Source organism: Tachypleus tridentatus, chromosome 2 (assembly GCF_004210375.1).
Source record: "Tachypleus tridentatus isolate NWPU-2018 chromosome 2, ASM421037v1, whole genome shotgun sequence".
Lineage (NCBI taxonomy): Eukaryota > Metazoa > Arthropoda > Merostomata > Xiphosura > Limulidae > Tachypleus > Tachypleus tridentatus.
The window spans coordinates 136,585,903-136,607,463 of NC_134826.1; the positions used below are offsets into that span (position 1 = coordinate 136,585,903).

Here is a 21,561-nt window from a genome sequence, read left to right on the forward strand (position 1 = left end):
TTGTTTTTAAGCGTGATGCTACACAATCTGCTACACGTTCTCTGCCAACTACAGGTATCAAACCCTGATATTCAGTTTTATAAGTTATAGTGTACAACTAAGTCATCTTGTGTTACTCGACTTTGTTAAAAATATAGAGTGTTCCAAAATTACTACGTAAAACCTTAGTGACTCAGCAGTAAGCTAACAACGCTAAATATCTTGTTTCGATATCCGTGGTGGGCAGAAAAAAATAACTTATTGTAATTGTGTAGCTTAGAAACATATAAAGGCATTGGCATGGCCAAATGGTTAAGGCACTCGACTCGTAATCGCGGGTTCGAATTCCCGTCACACCAAATATACTCGCCCTTTCAGCTGTGAGGGCGTTATAATACGACGGTCAATCCTATTATTCGTTGGTAAAAGAGTAGCCCAAGAGTTGACGGTGGATGGTGATGACTAGCTGCCTCCCATCTAGATTTACACTGCTAAATTTGGGAAGGCTGGCGCAGATAGCCCTCGTGTCGCTTTACGCGAAATTAAAAAAAACAAACAAACAAATAAAACTACAATTTCCGAAAATTTCTTCTTACGTGAGTTCACATGCACGGAGTACGACCAGAGATATATTAAATCACTAGAGGGATCTGCAATCGGCTGAGATAACACTGTGACGCTAAATTTGCAACACCAGACGATTCTAGCAAAGGTCCATTTCTTCTTGTTAAGGAAATTTGTCGCCATCTTGTGTGAGGTAATAAAATTATTTCAGGTTTTATTTTATTTATTTTTCTGTGTTTTAGACAATGTTGCACACAACTTAAATAATAACGTATTTCGAAAGGCGTAGGTTAATATTATTTTCTTTAATATTAATAACGAAAACACTCAAGCCCATACACTGTATCCAAATGAAATGTTAGTTAACTTTTAATATATTAAAACAAGGAAAAAAAATAGAAGAAGATGAGATGAAGACACATAAAACAAAACTCTTTTGCTCAAGCTAATATTCATTAATAAAAGTATTTTCGTGAGGGAGACATCTGACGGCGAGAATAAAATTTAAATGTAATTTTTCAAGTAAATTTTCGAAACAAGATATCATATATACATACATATATCATAATTCGTTGAATGTTTAAGTACTCAAACAAACATTGAGAAAGATTACAGTGAACAGTTAACAGACCTACATGTGCAGACATCTGTTTTATAATTAATCAATCAATTACCTCTCTCCTAATTAACGAATCAGTCAACTGTCTTATTTTGAAATTAATACGTTAGCCATCTTTCTTATAATCAATCAGTAAGTAATATCTCTTACGATTAGCCAATCGACCATCGCTCTCACAGTTAACCAATCAGGCATCTCTTATAATTTATTAATAAACATTAACCCTCAACTATAAATAGTGCTTTGTCTTGTGGTAAGGATTGAGCAAACACTCTATACTGACAAGTAAAGAACATCAAACTGTTCTCATTTAGAACCATGGGTTCCATAAAGCAGAAAACAAAGGTAAAGATGTCTTCTGTAAGAGAAAACAAACAAGGGTAAACGTCTTGTATAACAGACAACAAAGTTAAAAGTATCTCGTGTAAAAGAAAGGAAACACGGATAAAGATGTCCTATAAAAGTCAGAAAACAAAGGAACAGGTGTCTTTTGTAAGACAAACAACAAAGATAAAGGTGTCTCGTATAAAGAAGTAAAACAACAATAAAGGTAGATTGATTGATTGATTGTTTAGAATTAAGCCTAAAGCTACACGATGGACTGTCTGTGCTCTGTCCACCAAGGGTATTGAAACGAATGTAAGCCTGCAGACATACCGCTGTGCTACTGGGGGTTGGGCAAAAACATTGGTAAAGGTGTCTTGTTTGGAATGGTAAACCTGAATAAAGGTAACTTAAACACATAAAACAAAGGGAGAGTTGTCTTGCAATAAGGCAGAAAACAGATGTAAAGATGTCTTGATTGGAATAGTAAACTTGAATAAAGGTAACTTAAACACATAAAACAATGGGAGAGTTGTCTTGCAATAAGGCAGAAAACAGGGGTAAAGATGTCTTATTTTTAACGTAAACAAAGATAGATTTGTATTGTGTAAAGACATTTTTATCTTAAAGAAATATCCCTTGATTAGAAAGAACTGCAACAAGATAAAACTACGTTACTAAGTTCTACTATCTGATTACACGAATGAATTGTTCGTACATATGAAACTTGTGATTGCTAAACAAATGTACAACACCTATATTTACACTAATCTAATTACACGTGGTTTACAATAGCGCTCCATTCCCGCCAAAACTCTAACTACTCACGGTAACCATGGCAAAATAATAGAACTTTAAAGGGAGCATGATGAAGGTCACATTGATAGGGGAAGCATAATATTGTTGAGCACTAACTCGATTATTGTAGGAAAACGTCACGAACAAAACGTGTTTTTCGTTCTCATCTAAAATGAAGTAAATAGAATACTTTATTTAACGTTATGGTTCAGAACCAGAACTTTATTGTTCTTATTTATCTATTGTAATTTCGAACTTGATTCTTTCTGCTAGTGCAGCAAGATCAGACTCATGGCTGCCATTTTCCTGTGAGGGACGTCTTGGGGGTCGATGGTTACCAAATCCCTCGTCGCTAGTAATGGGACTGGTTGGTATCATATTTTGGTACCAATCTCTGTTTGCTTCTATATTATCCAGAATCTCTCGTGCATCAGGATAAACTAGATCAGCCCAAGTTTCCCACAGTGGATGCACGATGTAGTCAATGAAACCAACCTACGAAATAAAACATATTTTAATTACAAAGAAATAACAAACGACATACCTTGAAAAGTAGCAAAAATACAAATAACGAAACTATAAAAATACAAAGAAAAAGGTTTGATTTTAACACAATGTTAATCATCCGTCATTCTGATATATCTATCGAGTTCTAATTGAATAAATTTATCATAACAATTTCAGATATTCTTACTTAAGTTTTACCATCTTCACACTTATAATTAAAAACCATATAGCAGTGGAAACAGCATCAATGTGTAACAACAAAACCAATATCGAGATGTGGCAATGAAAGCTGCTAACTAAGCCCACATGGTGGCGTGACAAGAAAACCACCAAGTAGCAAAGTCTATATCGAGGTTAGCGTTTGTTTGTTTGGGAATTTCGCACAAAGCTACTCGAGGGCTATCTGTGCTAGCCGTCCCTAATTTAGCAGTGTAAGACTAGAGGGAAGGCAGCTAGTCATCACCACCCACCGCCAACTCTTGAGCTACTCTCTTACCAACGAATAGTGGGATTGACCGTCACATTATACACCTCCACGGCTGGAAGGGCGAGCATGTTTAGCGCGACGCGGGCGCGAACCCGCGACCCTCGGATTACGAGTCGCACGCCTTACGCGCTTGGCCATGCCAGGCCTCGAGGTTAGCGACTAAGCCACCAAGTAACAAAGCTCACATATAGATGTGGCAACGAAACTGCCAATTAACAACACCCACATTATCACTAACTACACTAGCTCCCTTTCATCACACGGATGTATAGTATTTTAGAGGCTGTTGGAGATTTAGGACTTTGTAAGGTACGTTTTAAATGAATCTACTAAGAAACATTTCGACCGCTACATACCTGCGACTTCTCGACAGTGGCGTTGTATCTATCACACATTGGGCTGATATCCAGATTTTGTTCTCTCTCCTTGTCTCCTTGCTGGAAAAATTCTTCCATTAACAGGTCAACCCATTTTTTGTACGTTTCTAGTGGCTTAGCTGGGGCACTCAAGTCAGCGCAGTGAATCATGTTCTGAAGAACCTGGACAAAAGAAAACAAAATCTGAAATAAGCTCTGAAAGACTGAGAAAAGTCAAAACATGCTGTAAATGTCAATTGAAAGATGGAGGAAAGTCGAAACATGCTGTAAATGTGAATTGAAAGACGGAGGAAAGTCGAAACATGCTATAAATGTGAATTGAAAGATGGAGGAAAGACGAAACATGCTGTAAATGTGAATTGAAAGATGGAGGAAAGTCGAAACATGTTGTAAATGTCAATTGAAAGATGGAGGAAAGACGAAACATGCTGTAAATGTGAATTGAAAGATGGAGGAAAGTCGAAACATGTTGTAAATGTCAATTGAAAGATGGAGGAAAGACGAAACATGCTGTAAATGTGAATTGAAAGACGGAGGAAAGTCGAAACATGCTGTAAATGTCAATTGAAAGATGGAGGAAAGTCGAAACATGCTATAAATGTGAATTGAAAGATGGAGGAAAGTCGAAACATGCTGTAAATGTGAATTGAAAGATGGAGGAAAGTCGAAACATGCTGTAAATGTCAATGAAACCTCGAAAATTGCTATGCAAGTCGAAGAAGACCCGAACAAGTTTAGAAAAGACGAAGAAAACCCAAAGCATATATGATAGTCGAAGAAAAACAACCCAAAACTAATACAAACGCCAACAAAACCTCGAGATATACTTTTAAAAACTAAAAACCATTAAACATGTTACGAAAGACGAGAGAAACCTGAAACATATTATAATTATAATACCATTTATTTCCAGTTTTTAAAAGCTACTTTGTAAGCTGTTGTAAATTCTAATTTATAACTTCGACTTTCCTTCTACACGAAGTTTCCTTCTAGAGAGCTCCCCGCTAGTACAGCGGTATGTATCCGGATTTACAACGCTAAATCAGGGGTTCGATTTCCCTCGGTGGGCTCAGCAGATAGCCTGATGCGGTTTTACTATAAGAAAATACACACACTTTCTAGACAAACTAACAAGTAAATAAGAGATAAACATGATTCCACAAGATGCGTGGATAAGTATTACGAATAAATTTGTCAATCTAGACCACGTTCATTAGCTAAAGAAAATTATTAACCTTTAATGTTTACTTGTAGTAATCTTTATAACTTAAACAGCAAACTTACAAGTTGGTGAATGGCATACTACAAATTCATCACAATAATATGCTAGTATTAGGCCTAACTAGCTTATTATTTAACCACCTTCATATGAACCACAATCAGATCTACAACCATAGTCAGACCAACAACTTTAGTCAGATCTATATCAGTAGTCAAATAAACAACCTTAGTCAGATCTATATTTGTAGTCAAATCAACAACCTTAGTAAAATCTACATCTGTAGTCAAATCAACAACCATAGTCAGACCTACATCAGTAGTTAAATCAACAACCTTAGTAAGATCTACATCAGCGGTCAAATCAGCAACCTTAGTCGGATCTACATTTATAGTAAAATCAACAACCTTAGTGAGATCTACATCTCTAGTCAAATCAACAACCGTAGTCAGATCTACATTTGTAGTCAAATCATCATCTTTAGTAAAATCTACATCAGCGGTAAAATTAACAACCTAAGTCAGATCTACATCTGTAGTCAAATCAACAACCTTAGTCAGATCTACATTTGTAGTCAAATCAACAACCTTAGTCAGATCTACATCTGTAGTCAAATGAACAACCTTAGTCAGATCTACATTTGTAGTCAAATCAACAACCTTAGTCAGATCTACATCTGTAGTCAAATCAACAACCTTAGTCAGATCTACATCTGTAGTCAAATCAACAACCGTAGTCAGATCTACATCTGTAGTCAAATCAACAACCCTAGTCAGATCTACATTTGTAGTCAAATCAACAACCGTAGTCAGATCTACATCTGTAGTCAAATCAACAACCTTAGTCAGATCTACGTATGTAGTCAAATCAACAACCTTAGTCAGATCTACATCTGTAGTCAAATCAACAACCTTAGTCAGATCTACATCTGTAGTCAAATCAACAACCTTAGTCAGATCTACATTTGTAGTCAAATCAACAACCTTAGTGAGATCTACATCTGTAATCAAATCAACAACCGTAGTCAGATCTACATCTGTAGTCAAATCAACAACCCTAGTCAGATCTACATTTGTAGTCAAATCAACAACCGTAGTCAGATCTACATCTGTAGTCAAATCAACAACCTTAGTCAGATCTACATTTGTAGTCAAATCAATAACCTCAGTCAGATCTACATCAGCGGTCAAATTAACAACCTTAGTCAGATCTACATCTGTAGTCAAATCAACAACATTAGTCAGATCTACATTTATAGTCAAATTAACAACGTTAGTCAGATCTACATCAGCGGTCAAATTAACAACCTTAGTCAGATCTACATTTATAGTCAAATTAACAACCTTAGTCAGATCTACATCAGCGGTCAAATTAACAACCTTAGTCAGATCTACATCTGTAGTCAAATCAACAACCTTAGTCACATCTATACAACTAATCAAATCAATAGCTGCAGTCAGATAAACAGCGGTAATCAGTTCTACAGCTTAATCAGGTCTCAGTTTTGATCATTTCACAAGTCTATAGTTAATTTCTTTACGGATCTATTGTTTGTTTTTTATTTAAAAGTACAAGCACTGAAATCAGTTTTGTAAAACGATATTTAAGTGAAGAGTCAAATAATTACTCCATTTCGGTCCCATCATTGTCCAAACCTACACTTCGAAACACAGTACGTCACTGACCCATCAACCAACAGAAATCCCGCATTTTTTTTCTTTCTATAAATTCACCATCGTCAAAAGATCAATAGAAATAAACACCAGATGCTGAAACTGAGCCATTTCCCGGAAATGACCAAGCGTGTTAAGGCGTGCGACTCGTAATCTGAGGGTCGCGGGTTCACATCGCCGTCGCGCCAAACATGCTCGCCCTTTCAGCCGTGGAGGCGTTTTAACGTGACGGTCGATCCCAATATTCGTTGGTAAAAGAGGAGCCCAAGAGTTGGCGGTGGGTGGTCATGACTAGCTGCCTTCTCTCTAGTCTTACACTACTAAATTAGGGACGGCTAGCACAGATAGCCCTCGAGTAGCTTTGTGCGAAATTCAAAAACAAATAAACAAACAATTTCCCGGAAACTGATTTGTAACAAAGACTCTGAAAAGTACCCTGAAGAAAAGGGTACTTAACAAGATAATTAACACTTACTTGTATTCTCTCCGTGTAGTTATCCAACAGAAGTACCCCTGACCCAGCCACCTTCTTTGTTTCTACCATGGTCTTCAAGTCTGCTAATAAACTCATGTGCTTCGACATGTCTGTTGCTCTGACCTACAGTCGTAGACAGTGAATCATGTCTGTTTAGAAATATCAAAGACAACCACTATATATAGTGTGTAACTATGTATAAACCTTTATAATGTATGTACACATAAGTAGAATATAAGCGCGTATAAATATTTATAGTTAATATACACGTAAGAAACAACATAGTGTGTCACCACATATAAACTTTATTGTTTATATACACATACGAAACAATAGTGTATCATCACATATAAACGTTTTTGTTTATATACACATACGAAACAATAGTGTATCACCACATATAAACCTTATTGTTTATATACACGTACGAAACAGTATAGCGTGTGAGAAACGCATCTTATTTTAAAACTGCAGAAGTGAACCCTGAAATTTCATTAAAAAAAAATAACAACCAATTTTGTTAAACCAACAAGTCTTATTTCATGTGATTTATCTTATTGTTAACTAACTATGTTCTGTAAATCAAATATAATATGAGGAAAACAAAACACACGCGACGAACAACTACACATTACAAATTCTTACCATATCAGTAACAAACTACACAGTACAGATTCTTACCATATCAGTAACAAACTACACATTACAGATTCTTACCATATCAGTAACAAACTAAACAGTACAGATTCTTATCAAATCAGTAACAAAATACACAGTACAGATTCTTGCCATATCAGTAACAAACTACACAGTACAGATTCTTACCATATCAGTAACAAACTACACAGTACAGATTCTTACCATATCAGTAACAAACGACACAATACAGATTCTTACCATATCAGTAACAAACTACAGAGTACAGATTATAACCATATCAGTAACAAACTACAGAGTACAGATTATAACCATATCAGTAACAAACTACACAGTACAGATTCTTACCATATCAGTAACAAACTACACAGTACAGATTCTTACCATATCAGTAACAAACTACACAGTACAGATTCTTACCATACCAGTAACAAACTACACAGTACAGATTCTAACCATATCAGTAACAAACAACACAGTACAGATTCTTACCATATCAGTAACAAACTACACAATACATATTCTTACCATATCAGTAACAAACTAAACAGTACAGATTCTTATCAAATCAGTAACAAACTACACAGTACAGATTCTTGCCATATCAGTAACAAACTACACAGTACAGATTCTTACCATATCAGTAACAAACTAAACAGTACAGATTCTTATCAAATCAGTAACAAACTACACAGTACAGATTCTTGCCATATCAGTAACAAACTACACAGTACAGATTCTTACCATATCAGTAACAAACTAAACAGTACAGATTCTTATCAAATCAGTAACAAACTACACAGTACAGATTCTTGCCATATCAGTAACAAACTACACAGTACAGATTCTTACCATATCAGTAACAAACTACACAGTACAGATTCTTACCATATCAGTAACAAACTAAACAGTACAGATTCTTATCAAATCAGTAACAAACTACACAGTACAGATTCTTGCCATATCAGTAACAAACTACACAGTACAGATTCTAACCATATCAGTAACAAACTACACAGTACAGATTCTTACCATATCAGTAACAAACTACACAATACAGATTCTTACCATATCAGTAACAAACTAAACAGTTCAGATTCTTATCAAATCAGTAACAAACTACACAGTACAGATTCTTACCATATCAGTAACAAACTAAACAGTACAGATTCTTACCATATCAGTAACAAACTAAACAGTACAGATTCTTATCAAATCAGTAACAAACTACACAGTACAGATTCTTGCCATATCAGTAACAAACTACACAGTACAGATTCTTACCATATCAGTAACAAACTAAACAGTACAGATTCTTATCAAATCAGTAACAAACTACACAGTACAGATTCTTGCCATATCAGTAACAAACTACACAGTACAGATTCTTACCATATCAGTAACAAACTACACAGTACAGATTCTTACCATATCAGTAACAAACTAAACAGTACAGATTCTTATCAAATCAGTAACAAACTACACAGTACAGATTCTTGCCATATCAGTAACAAACTACACAGTACAGATTCTAACCATATCAGTAACAAACTACACAGTACAGATTCTTACCATATCAGTAACAAACTACACAATACAGATTCTTACCATATCAGTAACAAACTAAACAGTTCAGATTCTTATCAAATCAGTAACAAACTACACAGTACAGATTCTTGCCATATCAGTAACAAACTACACAGTACAGATTCTTACCATATCAGTAACAAACTAAACAGTACAGATTCTTACCATATCAGTAACAAACTAAACAGTACAGATTCTTATCAAATCAGTAACAAACTACACAGTACAGATTCTTGCCATATCAGTAACAAACTACACAGTACAGATTCTTACCATATCAGTAACAAACTAAACAGTACAGATTCTTATCAAATCAGTAACAAACTACACAGTACAGATTCTAACCATATCAGTAACAAACAACACAGTACAGATTCTTACCATATCAGTAACAAACTACACAATACATATTCTTACCATATCAGTAACAAACTAAACAGTACAGATTCTTATCAAATCAGTAACAAACTACACAGTACAGATTCTTGCCATATCAGTAACAAACTACACAGTACAGATTCTTACCATATCAGTAACAAACTACACAGTACAGATTCTTACCATATCAGTAACAAACTACACAGTACAGATTCTTACCATACCAGTAACAAACTACACAGTACAGATTCTAACCATATCAGTAACAAACAACACAGTACAGATTCTTACCATATCAGTAACAAACTACACAATACATATTCTTACCATATCAGTAACAAACTAAACAGTACAGATTCTTATCAAATCAGTAACAAACTACACAGTACAGATTCTTGCCATATCAGTAACAAACTACACAGTACAGATTCTTACCATATCAGTAACAAACTAAACAGTACAGATTCTTATCAAATCAGTAACAAACTACACAGTACAGATTCTTGCCATATCAGTAACAAACTACACAGTACAGATTCTTACCATATCAGTAACAAACTAAACAGTACAGATTCTTATCAAATCAGTAACAAACTACACAGTACAGATTCTTGCCATATCAGTAACAAACTACACAGTACAGATTCTTACCATATCAGTAACAAACTACACAGTACAGATTCTTACCATATCAGTAACAAACTACACAATACAGATTCTTACCATATCAGTAACAAACTAAACAGTTCAGATTCTTATCAAATCAGTAACAAACTACACAGTACAGATTCTTGCCATATCAGTAACAAACTACACAATACAGATTCTTACCATATCAGTAACAAACTAAACAGTACAGATTCTTACCATATCAGTAACAAACTAAACAGTACAGATTCTTATCAAATCAGTAACAAACTACACAGTACAGATTCTTGCCATATCAGTAACAAACTACACAGTACAGATTCTTACCATATCAGTAACAAACTAAACAGTACAGATTCTTATCAAATCAGTAACAAACTACACAGTACAGATTCTTGCCATATCAGTAACAAACTACACATTACAGATTCTTACCATATCAGTAACAAACTAAACAGTACAGATTCTTATCAAATCAGTAACAAACTACACAGTACAGATTCTTGCCATATCAGTAACAAACTACACAGTACAGATTCTTACCATATCAGTAACAAACTACACAGTACAGATTCTTACCATATCAGTAACAAACTACACAATACAGATTCTTACCATATCAGTAACAAACTACAGAGTACAGGTTATAACCATATCAGTAACAAACTACACAGTACAGATTCTTACCATATCAGTAACAAACTACACAGTACAGATTCTTACCATACCAGTAACAAACTACACAGTACAGATTCTTACCATATCAGTAACAAACTACACAATACAGATTCTTACCATATCAGTAACAAACAACACAATACAGATTCTTACCATATCAGTAACAAACTACACAGTGCAGATTCTTACCATATCAGTAACAAACTACACAGTACAGATTCTTACCATATCAGTAACAAACTACACAGTACAGATTCTAACCATATCAGTAACAAACTAAACAGCACAGATTCTAACTATATCAGTAACAAACTACACAGTACAGATTCTTACCATATCAGTAACAAACTACACAGTACAGATTCTTACCATATCAGTAACAAACTACACAGTACATATTCTTACCATATCAGTAACACACTAAACAGTACAGATTCTTACCATACCAGTAACAAACTACACAGTACAGATTCTAACCATATCAGTAACAAACTACACAGTACAGATTCTTACCATATCAGTAACAAACTACATAATACAGATTCTTACCATATCAGTAACAAACAACACAATACAGATTCTTACCATATCAGTAACAAACTACACAGTGCAGATTCTTACCATATCAGTAACAAGCTACACAGTACAGATTCTTACCATATCAGTAACAAACTACACAGTACAGATTCTAACCATATCAGTAACAAACTAAACAGCACAGATTCTAACCATATCAGTAACAAACTACACAGTACAGATTCTTACCATATCAGTAACAAACTACACAGTACAGATTCTTACCATATCAGTAACAAACTACACAGTACATATTCTTACCATATCAGTAACAAACTACACAGTACATATTCTTACCAAATCAGTAACAAACTACACAGTACAGATTCTTATCATATCAGTAACAAACTACACAGTACAGATTCTTACCATATCAGTAACAAACTAAACAGTACAGATTCTTACCATATCAGTAACAAACTAAACAGTACAGATTCTTATCAAATCAGTAACAAACTACACAGTACAGATTCTTGCCATATCGGTAACAAACTACACAGTACAGATTCTTACCATATCAGTAACAAACTAAACAGTACAGATTCTTATCAAATCAGTAACAAACTACACAGTACAGATTCTTGCCATATCAGTAACAAACTACACATTACAGATTCTTACCATATCAGTAACAAACTAAACAGTACAGATTCTTATCAAATCAGTAACAAACTACACAGTACAGATTCTTGCCATATCAGTAACAAACTACACAGTACAGATTCTTACCATATCAGTAACAAACTACACAGTACAGATTCTTACCATATCAGTAACAAACTACACAATACAGATTCTTACCATATCAGTAACAAACTACAGAGTACAGATTATAACCATATCAGTAACAAACTACACAGTACAGATTCTTACCATATCAGTAACAAACTACACAGTACAGATTCTTACCATACCAGTAACAAACTACACAGTACAGATTCTAACCATATCAGTAACAAACTACACAGTACAGATTCTTACCATATCAGTAACAAACTACACAATACAGATTCTTACCATATCAGTAACAAACAACACAATACAGATTCTTACCATATCAGTAACAAACTACACAGTGCAGATTCTTACCATATCAGTAACAAACTACACAGTACAGATTCTTACCATATCAGTAACAAACTACACAGTACAGATTCTAACCATATCGGTAACAAACTAAACAGCACAGATTCTAACTATATCAGTAACAAACTACACAGTACAGATTCTTACCATATCAGTAACAAACTACACAGTACAGATTCTTACCATATCGGTAACAAACTACACAGTACATATTCTTACCATATCAGTAACACACTAAACAGTACAGATTCTTACCATACCAGTAACAAACTACACAGTACAGATTCTAACCATATCAGTAACAAACTACACAGTACAGATTCTTACCATATCAGTAACAAACTACATAATACAGATTCTTACCATATCAGTAACAAACAACACAATACAGATTCTTACCATATCAGTAACAAACTACACAGTGCAGATTCTTACCATATCAGTAACAAGCTACACAGTACAGATTCTTACCATATCAGTAACAAACTACACAGTACAGATTCTAACCATATCAGTAACAAACTAAACAGCACAGATTCTAACCATATCAGTAACAAACTACACAGTACAGATTCTTACCATATCAGTAACAAACTACACAGTACAGATTCTTACCATATCAGTAACAAACTACACAGTACATATTCTTACCATATCAGTAACAAACTACACAGTACATATTCTTACCATATCAGTAACACACTAAACAGTACAGATTCTTATCATATCAGTAACAAACTACACAGTACAGATTCTTACCATATCAGTAACAAACTACACAGTACAGGTTCTTACCATATCAGTAACAAACTAAACAGCACAGATTCTTACCATATCAGTAACAAACTACACAGTACAGATTCTTACCATATCAGTAACAAACTACACAGTACATATTCTTACCATATCAGTAACAAACTACACAGTACAGATTCTAACCATATCAGTAACAAACTACACAGTACATGTTCTTACCATATCAGTAACAAACTAAACAGTACAGATTCTTACCATATCAGTAACAAACTACAGAGTACAGATTATAACCATATCAGTAACAAACTACACAGTACAGATTCTTACCATATCAGTAACATACTACACAGTACATATTCTTACCATATCAGTAACAAACTAAACAGTACAGATTCTTATCATATCAGTAACAAACTACACAGTACAGATTCTAACCATATCAGTAACAAACTAAACAGCACAGATTCTAACCATATCAGTAACAAACTAAACAGCACAGATTCTTACCATATCAGTAACAAACTACACAGTACAGATTCTTACCATATCAGTAACAAACTACACAGTACAGATTCTTACCATATCAGTAACAAACTAAACAGTACAGATTCTTATCATATCAGTAACAAACTACACAGTACAGATTCTAACCATATCAGTAACAAACTAAACAGTACAGATTCTTACCATATCAGTAACAAACTAAACAGTACAGATACTTACCATATCAGTAACAAACTACACAGTACAGATTCTTACCATATCAGTAACAAACTACACAGTACAGATTCTTACCATATCAGTAACAAACTACACAGTACAGATTCTTACCATATCAGTAACAAACTACACAGTACATATTCTTACCATATCAGTAACAAACTACACAGTACATATTCTTACCATATCAGTAACACACTAAACAGTACAGATTCTTATCATATCAGTAACAAACTACACAGTACAGATTCTTACCATATCAGTAACAAACTACACAGTACAGGTTCTTACCATATCAGTAACAAACTAAACAGCACAGATTCTTACCATATCAGTAACAAACTACACAGTATAGATTCTTACCATATCAGTAACAAACTACACAGTACATATTCTTACCATATCAGTAACAAACTACACAGTACAGATTCTAACCATATCAGTAACAAACTACACAGTACATGTTCTTACCATATCAGTAACATACTACACAGTATAGATTCTTACCATATCAGTAACAAACTAAACAGTACAGATTCTTATCATATCAGTAACAAACTACACAGTACAGATTCTAACCATATCAGTAACAAACTAAACAGCACAGATTCTAACCATATCAGTAACAAACTAAACAGTACAGATTCTTACCATATCAGTAACAAACTAAACAGCACAGATTCTTACCATATCAGTAACAAACTACACAGTACAGATTCTTACCATATCAGTAACAAACTACACAGTACAGATTCTTACCATATCAGTAACAAACTAAACAGTACAGATTCTTATCATATCAGTAACAAACTACACAGAACAGATTCTAACCATATCAGTAACAAACTAAACAGTACAGATTCTTACCATATCAGTAACAAACTAAACAGTACAGATACTTACCATATCAGTAACAAACTACACAGTACAGATTCTTACCATATCAGTAACAAACTACACAGTACAGATTCTTACCATATCAGTAACAAACTACACAGTACAGATTCTTACCATATCAGTAACAAACTACACAGTACATATTCTTACCATATCAGTAACAAACTACACAGTACATATTCTTACCATATCAGTAACACACTAAACAGTACAGATTCTTATCATATCAGTAACAAACTACACAGTACAGATTCTTACCATATCAGTAACAAACTACACAGTACAGGTTCTTACCATATCAGTAACAAACTAAACAGCACAGATTCTTACCATATCAGTAACAAACTACACAGTATAGATTCTTACCATATCAGTAACAAACTACACAGTACATATTCTTACCATATCAGTAACAAACTACACAGTACAGATTCTAACCATATCAGTAACAAACTACACAGTACATGTTCTTACCATATCAGTAACAAACTAAACAGTACAGATTCTTACCATATCAGTAACAAACTACAGAGTACAGATTATAACCATATCAGTAACAAACTACACAGTACAGATTCTTACCATATCAGTAACATACTACACAGTACATATTCTTACCATATCAGTAACAAACTAAACAGTACAGATTCTTGTCATATCAGTAACAAACTACACAGTACAGATTCTAACCATATCAGTAACAAACTAAACAGCAGAGATTCTAACCATATCAGTAACAAACTAAACAGTACAGATTCTTACCATATCAGTAACAAACTAAACAGCACAGATTCTTACCATATCAGTAACAAACTACACAGTACAGATTCTTACCATATCAGTAACAAACTACACAGTACAGATTCTTACCATATCAGTAACAAACTAAACAGTACAGATTCTTATCATATCAGTAACAAACTACACATTACAGATTCTAACCATATCAGTAACAAACTAAACAGTACAGATTCTTACCATATCAGTAACAAACTAAACAGTACAGATACTTACCATATCAGTAACAAACTACACAGTACAGATTCTTACCATATCAGTAACAAACTACACAGTACAGATTCTTACCATATCAATAACAATCTTGCGGACAGTTTGATGCTGCTTCTTCGTCAAGTTAACAAACATATTACAGTTTTCATCCTGTAGAATCTTAAAAGCAACAGCCAAAGAATGATTTTCTAAAACAGATTCATCGTTGTACATAATGGCTAGTTCAGAACCTATAGACAAGAACAGATTCATCGTTGTACATAATGGTTAGTTCAGAACCTATAGACAAGAACAGATTCATCGTTGTACATAATGGTTAGTTCAGAACCTATAGACAAGAACAAATTCATCGTTGTACATTGTATCTAGTTCAGAACCTATAGACAACAGATTCATCTTTGTACATAATGTCTAGTTAAGAATCTATAGACAAGAACAGATTCATTGTTGTACATAGTGTCTAGTTAAGAACCTATAGACAAGAACAGATTCATCGTTGTACATAATGTCTAGTTAAGAATCTATAGACAAGAACAGATTCATTGTTTACATAATGTCTAGTTAAGAACCTATAGACAAGAACAGATTCATTGTTGTACATAATGTCTAGTTAAGAACCTATAGACAAGAACAGATTCATTGTTGTACATAATGTCTAGTTAAGAACCTATAGACAAGAACAGATTCATTGTTGTACATAATGTCTAGTTAAGAACCTATAGACAAAAACAGATTCATCATTGTACATAATGTCTAGTTAAGAACCTATAGACAAGAACAGATTCATTGTTGTACATAATGTCTAGTTAAGAACCTATAAACAAGACTCAAATCATTGTTGTACATAATGGTTAGTTCAGAACCTATAGACAAGAACAGATTCATTGTTGTACATAATGTCTAGTTAAGAACCTATAGACAAGACAAGAACAGATTCATTGTTGTACATAATGTCTAGTTAAGAACCTATAGACAAGACAAGAACGGATTCATTGTTGTACATAATGTCTAGTTAAGAACCTATAGACAAGAACAGATTCATTGTTGTACATAATGTCTAGTTAAGAACCTATAGACAAGAACAGATTCATTGTTGTACATAATGTCTAGTTAAGAACCTATAGACAAGAACAGATTCATTGTTGTACCTAATGTCTAGTTAAGAACCTATAGACAAGACAAGAACAGATTCATTGTTGTACATAATGTCTAGTTAATAACCTATAGACAAGACAAGAACGGATTCATTGTTGTACCTAATGTCTAGTTAAGAACCTATAGACAAGACAAGAACAGATTCATTGTTGTACATAATGTCTAGTTAAGAACCTATAGACAAGACAAGAACGGATTCATTGTTGTACATAATGTCTAGTTAAGAACCTATAGACAAGAACAATTTCATTGTTGTACATAATGTCTAGGTAAGAACCTATAGACAAGAACAGATTCATCATTGTACATAATGTCTAGTTGAGAACCTATAGACAAGAACAGATTCATCATTGTACATAATGTCTATTTAAGAACCTATAGATAAGAACAGATTCATTGTTGTACATAATGTCTTGTTAAGAACCTATAGACAAGAACAGATTCATCATTATACATAATGGCTAGTTCAGAACCTATAAACAAGATCAGATTCATCATTATACGTAATGAATTGTTCATAACATAGAAAGAGTTATTTGAATTGTTTACATAAACGTGTCATGTTTTCTTGATGTTACAAGCTTAAACTTTGTTAATCATTTTATTACACAAGAAAACATACCAAAACTGTTTTTTGCTCTTTATTATATATTAACATATGTAATAGTTTTATGCATTTTTAAGAATGTAACACTCTTCCTTCTAAATGAATTACAATATATTTACTAAAACGTAAATATATATTTACTAAAACGTTTCGTCAGTTGTATCAGTGTGGATTTATAATTCAGGGATTCGTTATCTCGCGTTAGAGCCCAAACAAACCTATGCGTAGTTTCGCACTAATAAAAATATGTTAACGTTACATACATATGTTATTAAAAGGAATAAAGTGTTACAATAATCACACAATGAATAATTTATTGAAACTTGAATCATAGTAATATATATTTGCTCGTTTGTATATCTTACACAAGAGCTGTTTTAAAGTATCTACCATTATGTTCATTTTTTGTGTTTCTCTTACCTTTAAAATGCCTGACAAACCTCTGACTCTAATAACAATGATTTTTGATTGTCAAATATATATTTTTATCGTAGTAATTTCATGATTTTTAATCACATTTTAACAACAAGAAATATATTACAGAGTGTATCTCAGAAAATTATGTAAACATAATTTAGATTCTGGTTAGAATTTCGCCCCTTATTTAATAGTGAAAGACTAGAGGGAAGGTGGTCATCACTACCCACCACCAACTCTTGGGTCACCCTTTTGTATCAACTAACAGTAGAATTAACCGCCACGTTATAACAACGCCAAGGCTGAAAGAAGTAGAATGTTTGCTGCAACGGGGATTCAAACCCACGACTCTTAGGTTGGGAGTCGAGCGCTCTAATCACCTGGCCATGCCGGGCCATTGAGTTTCTGAAACTAGGGATTTGAATATCTGTTATTGAGGTATTTTGTCAATAGTAAATACGCGAGTGTGGATAATGTGTGTTCTAATTCCTCACAACCTCATAAATAAGTGTCATTTAATTTATTAATATAATTTCCGGGCGCCTTTTAAATTCTACATACAAATTATAAATGTTTTAAATTGAAGGCCAATTATCATAAAGAAGATAAAGACCAATATTATAAGAAAAAATACTTAATTTATAGCTTAAAAGAACAAGTCCCTTGTTAAGAGTTAGATTAGGTGTCAGATATAGCTGCAAATAAAGTTAGATTAGGTGTCACACATAGCTGTAAATAGAAGTCCCTTGTTAAGAGTTAGATTAGGTGTCAGACATAGCTGTAAATAGAAGTCCCTTGTTAAGAGTTAGATTAGGTGTCAGATATAGCTGTAAATAGAGTTAGATTAGGTGTCACACATAGCTGTAAATAGAAGTCCCTTGTTAAGAGTTACATTAGATGTCAGACATAGCTGTAAATAGAAGTCTCTTGTTAAGAGTTAGATTAGGTGTCACACATATTTGTAAATAAAAGTTTCTTGTTAAGAGTTAGATTAGGTGTCAGACATAGCTGTAAATAAAAGTCCCTTGTTAAAAGTTGGATTAGGTGTCAGGCATAGCTGTAAATAAAAGTCCCTTGTTAAGAGTTAGATTAGGTGTCAGACATAGCTGTAAATAGAAGTCCCTTGTTAAGAGTTAGATTAGGTGTCAGATATAGCTGTAAATAGAGTTAGATTAGGTGTCACACATAGCTGTAAATAGAAGTCCCTTGTTAAAAGTTGGATTAGGTGTCAGGCATAGCTGTAAATTGCGACTTTGCAAGAACAGAAACCAGAAAACTCTAAACTTGTGTTACAAAGAGTATACTTACTGGAGTTCACTAAGTATTGATTTGTAACACCTGGATGGTCAACATCGTGAATGGCTGCTGCAAATAAGGCTGCAAGGATTTCCAGATCTGTGAATACTGACTGCAAGAAGGACATCGTGAAGTAAATAAAGGTAAAATAAGTCGGTCTGTTAATAATAATGTATAGTAAATAACTTGGCACCTTATGCACATATTGATGAAATACAATCAGTTAGAATTATCAGCATCTACTTATCCTCAACTGAGGAATGATTTGCAATCTCATTATTTTGGTATGAGACTGTTATTAAAGAATAAGGCATAACATGTGATATATAAAATTTAAACTACTGATTCCATTGCGGAAGCAACGTATCCCGAGGAAAAAAGGAAGAAATGAAGTTAGCAGGAGAGAAATATCAGAGATCACATGGAGGAGACACATATCTTACTTAATAAAGGGCAAGATGGAACTTGATAACAAATTAACTTTATCTGACGTGGAGAAGTATGGAGTTTGAGGTTGAAAACAGATTGATTAAAAGTAACGACAGACACCAAAACACTAAAATGTCTGATGAAATGACAGAGAAAATATGATGAGAGAGCACAGACTGAGGTGTCTGATGAAGAGACTTAAGACTGAATTGAAGAGGTGATGAAGGGAAGGATACACTGAAGACAGATTAGAGAGAGATGTCTCATCAAGAGAAGAAGATAGATTTGTAATGGATACAAAGAAAGGTCTCATCAAGAGAAGAAAATAGACTAGTAATGGAACAGAGAAAGATTTCTCATCAAGAGAAAAAATAGATTGGTAATAGATGCAATGAGAGGTCTCATCAAGAGAAGAAAATAGATTGGTAATAGATGCAAAGAGAGGTCTCATCAAGAGAAGAAAATAGATTGGTAATAGATGCAATGAGAGGTCTCATCAAGAAAAGAAAATAGGCTAGTAATGGAATAGAGAGAGATGTCTCATCAAGAGAAAAAATAGATTGGTAGCATATATAGGGAAACATGTCTTAGCAAGAGAAGGAAAGAGATTGGGAAGGAATGCAGACAGAGGAAAATGTCTTATCAAGAGAAGGAAAGATATTGGGAAGAAATACAGACAGAGGGAGATGTCTTATCAAGAGAAGAAAACGGAATAGTAATAGATACAGAGGGACATGTCTGATCAAAAGAAGTAAAGAGACTGATAATAGATACGGGGGGATGTCTGGACTGGAAAAGATAATATTTAGAAAGGAAACTGAAAACAAATTTGAAAGAAGCACCTCTAACGTCATATCAACATCTCTCAGTTGAGAAGAACTTACATCCAGAGCAGGAGAGAGAAGAAGTACATATAAAGACTGAGTGACATCAGCAGCATGGATATTGTTGTGGTACGGAACCTTGAGGTAGTGATCTTCTAGTGTCATGAGGTAATTCACAGCTGTCTTCGAAGGTATGTCAAACGCCTTCATAATATCTCTGTCCTACAAGAGGGGTTGAACAACTGAACGTTATTAAACTGTGCTCTATAAGTCATAAAACCTTTCGCTATTCCAAAACACCAATTTGCATTTACTTTGAACGCAGTTTTATGCCTCCCCCTTGAAACCCACTTGAAATAAAAATGTAACTCAGAACGGCTGGTATGGGTATTAACACTTTTATTGATAAGGAGAGAACAATGTTTCAACCTCCCTAAGTCGGCTTCAGGTTAACAGAGAGAGTTTGCAATTGACAGCTGTCGGACACACGTCTTAGAAACGAGAGTATAAACGAGTACGGGATTGTAGGGGGCATTGCAGTTGAATGTTAGGTTATCAATTAGTATAGGTATAAAGGTGTTCCGTTATACTGATTTAATTTTGGTTTTAGTTGCTGTTTAAGCAGGGCTTCTTTGATTTTGCGTTAGTTTATATTTGTTTCCCCCACAAGCTTATTACGTAACTTTGTGTTTAATAATAAACAGGCGAAAAACATTGAAGTTATAACATGTACATAAAAAAATATGCTACATGAATTAACTATGACTGGGGAATTAGTGACCTAAAGATTCGCATTTCTTGTTTATTTATATTTTCA

At 33.9% G+C, this 21,561-nt stretch overlaps 1 protein-coding gene across 4 annotated transcripts in view; it reads right to left on the reverse strand.

The window, feature by feature from the left end:
• Positions 1-835: 835 nt before the first annotated feature.
• The window catches only part of LOC143245203 (3',5'-cyclic-AMP phosphodiesterase 4B-like), a 168,820-nt gene continuing 148,094 nt past the window's right edge, over positions 836-21,561 (reverse strand). For all 4 annotated transcript variants that reach the window (XM_076491261.1, XM_076491259.1, XM_076491260.1 and 1 more), the window contains exons 9-14: positions 20,805-20,966; positions 19,504-19,603; positions 16,092-16,246; positions 7,023-7,145; positions 3,635-3,817; positions 836-2,779 (exon numbers count right to left, since the gene is read on the reverse strand). In XM_076491261.1, coding sequence (XP_076347376.1) covers positions 2,516-2,779; positions 3,635-3,817; positions 7,023-7,145; positions 16,092-16,246; positions 19,504-19,603; positions 20,805-20,966 — 987 coding nt within the window. In that variant the 3' untranslated portion in view covers positions 836-2,515. The remainder of the gene's footprint in view (positions 2,780-3,634; positions 3,818-7,022; positions 7,146-16,091; positions 16,247-19,503; positions 19,604-20,804; positions 20,967-21,561) is intronic.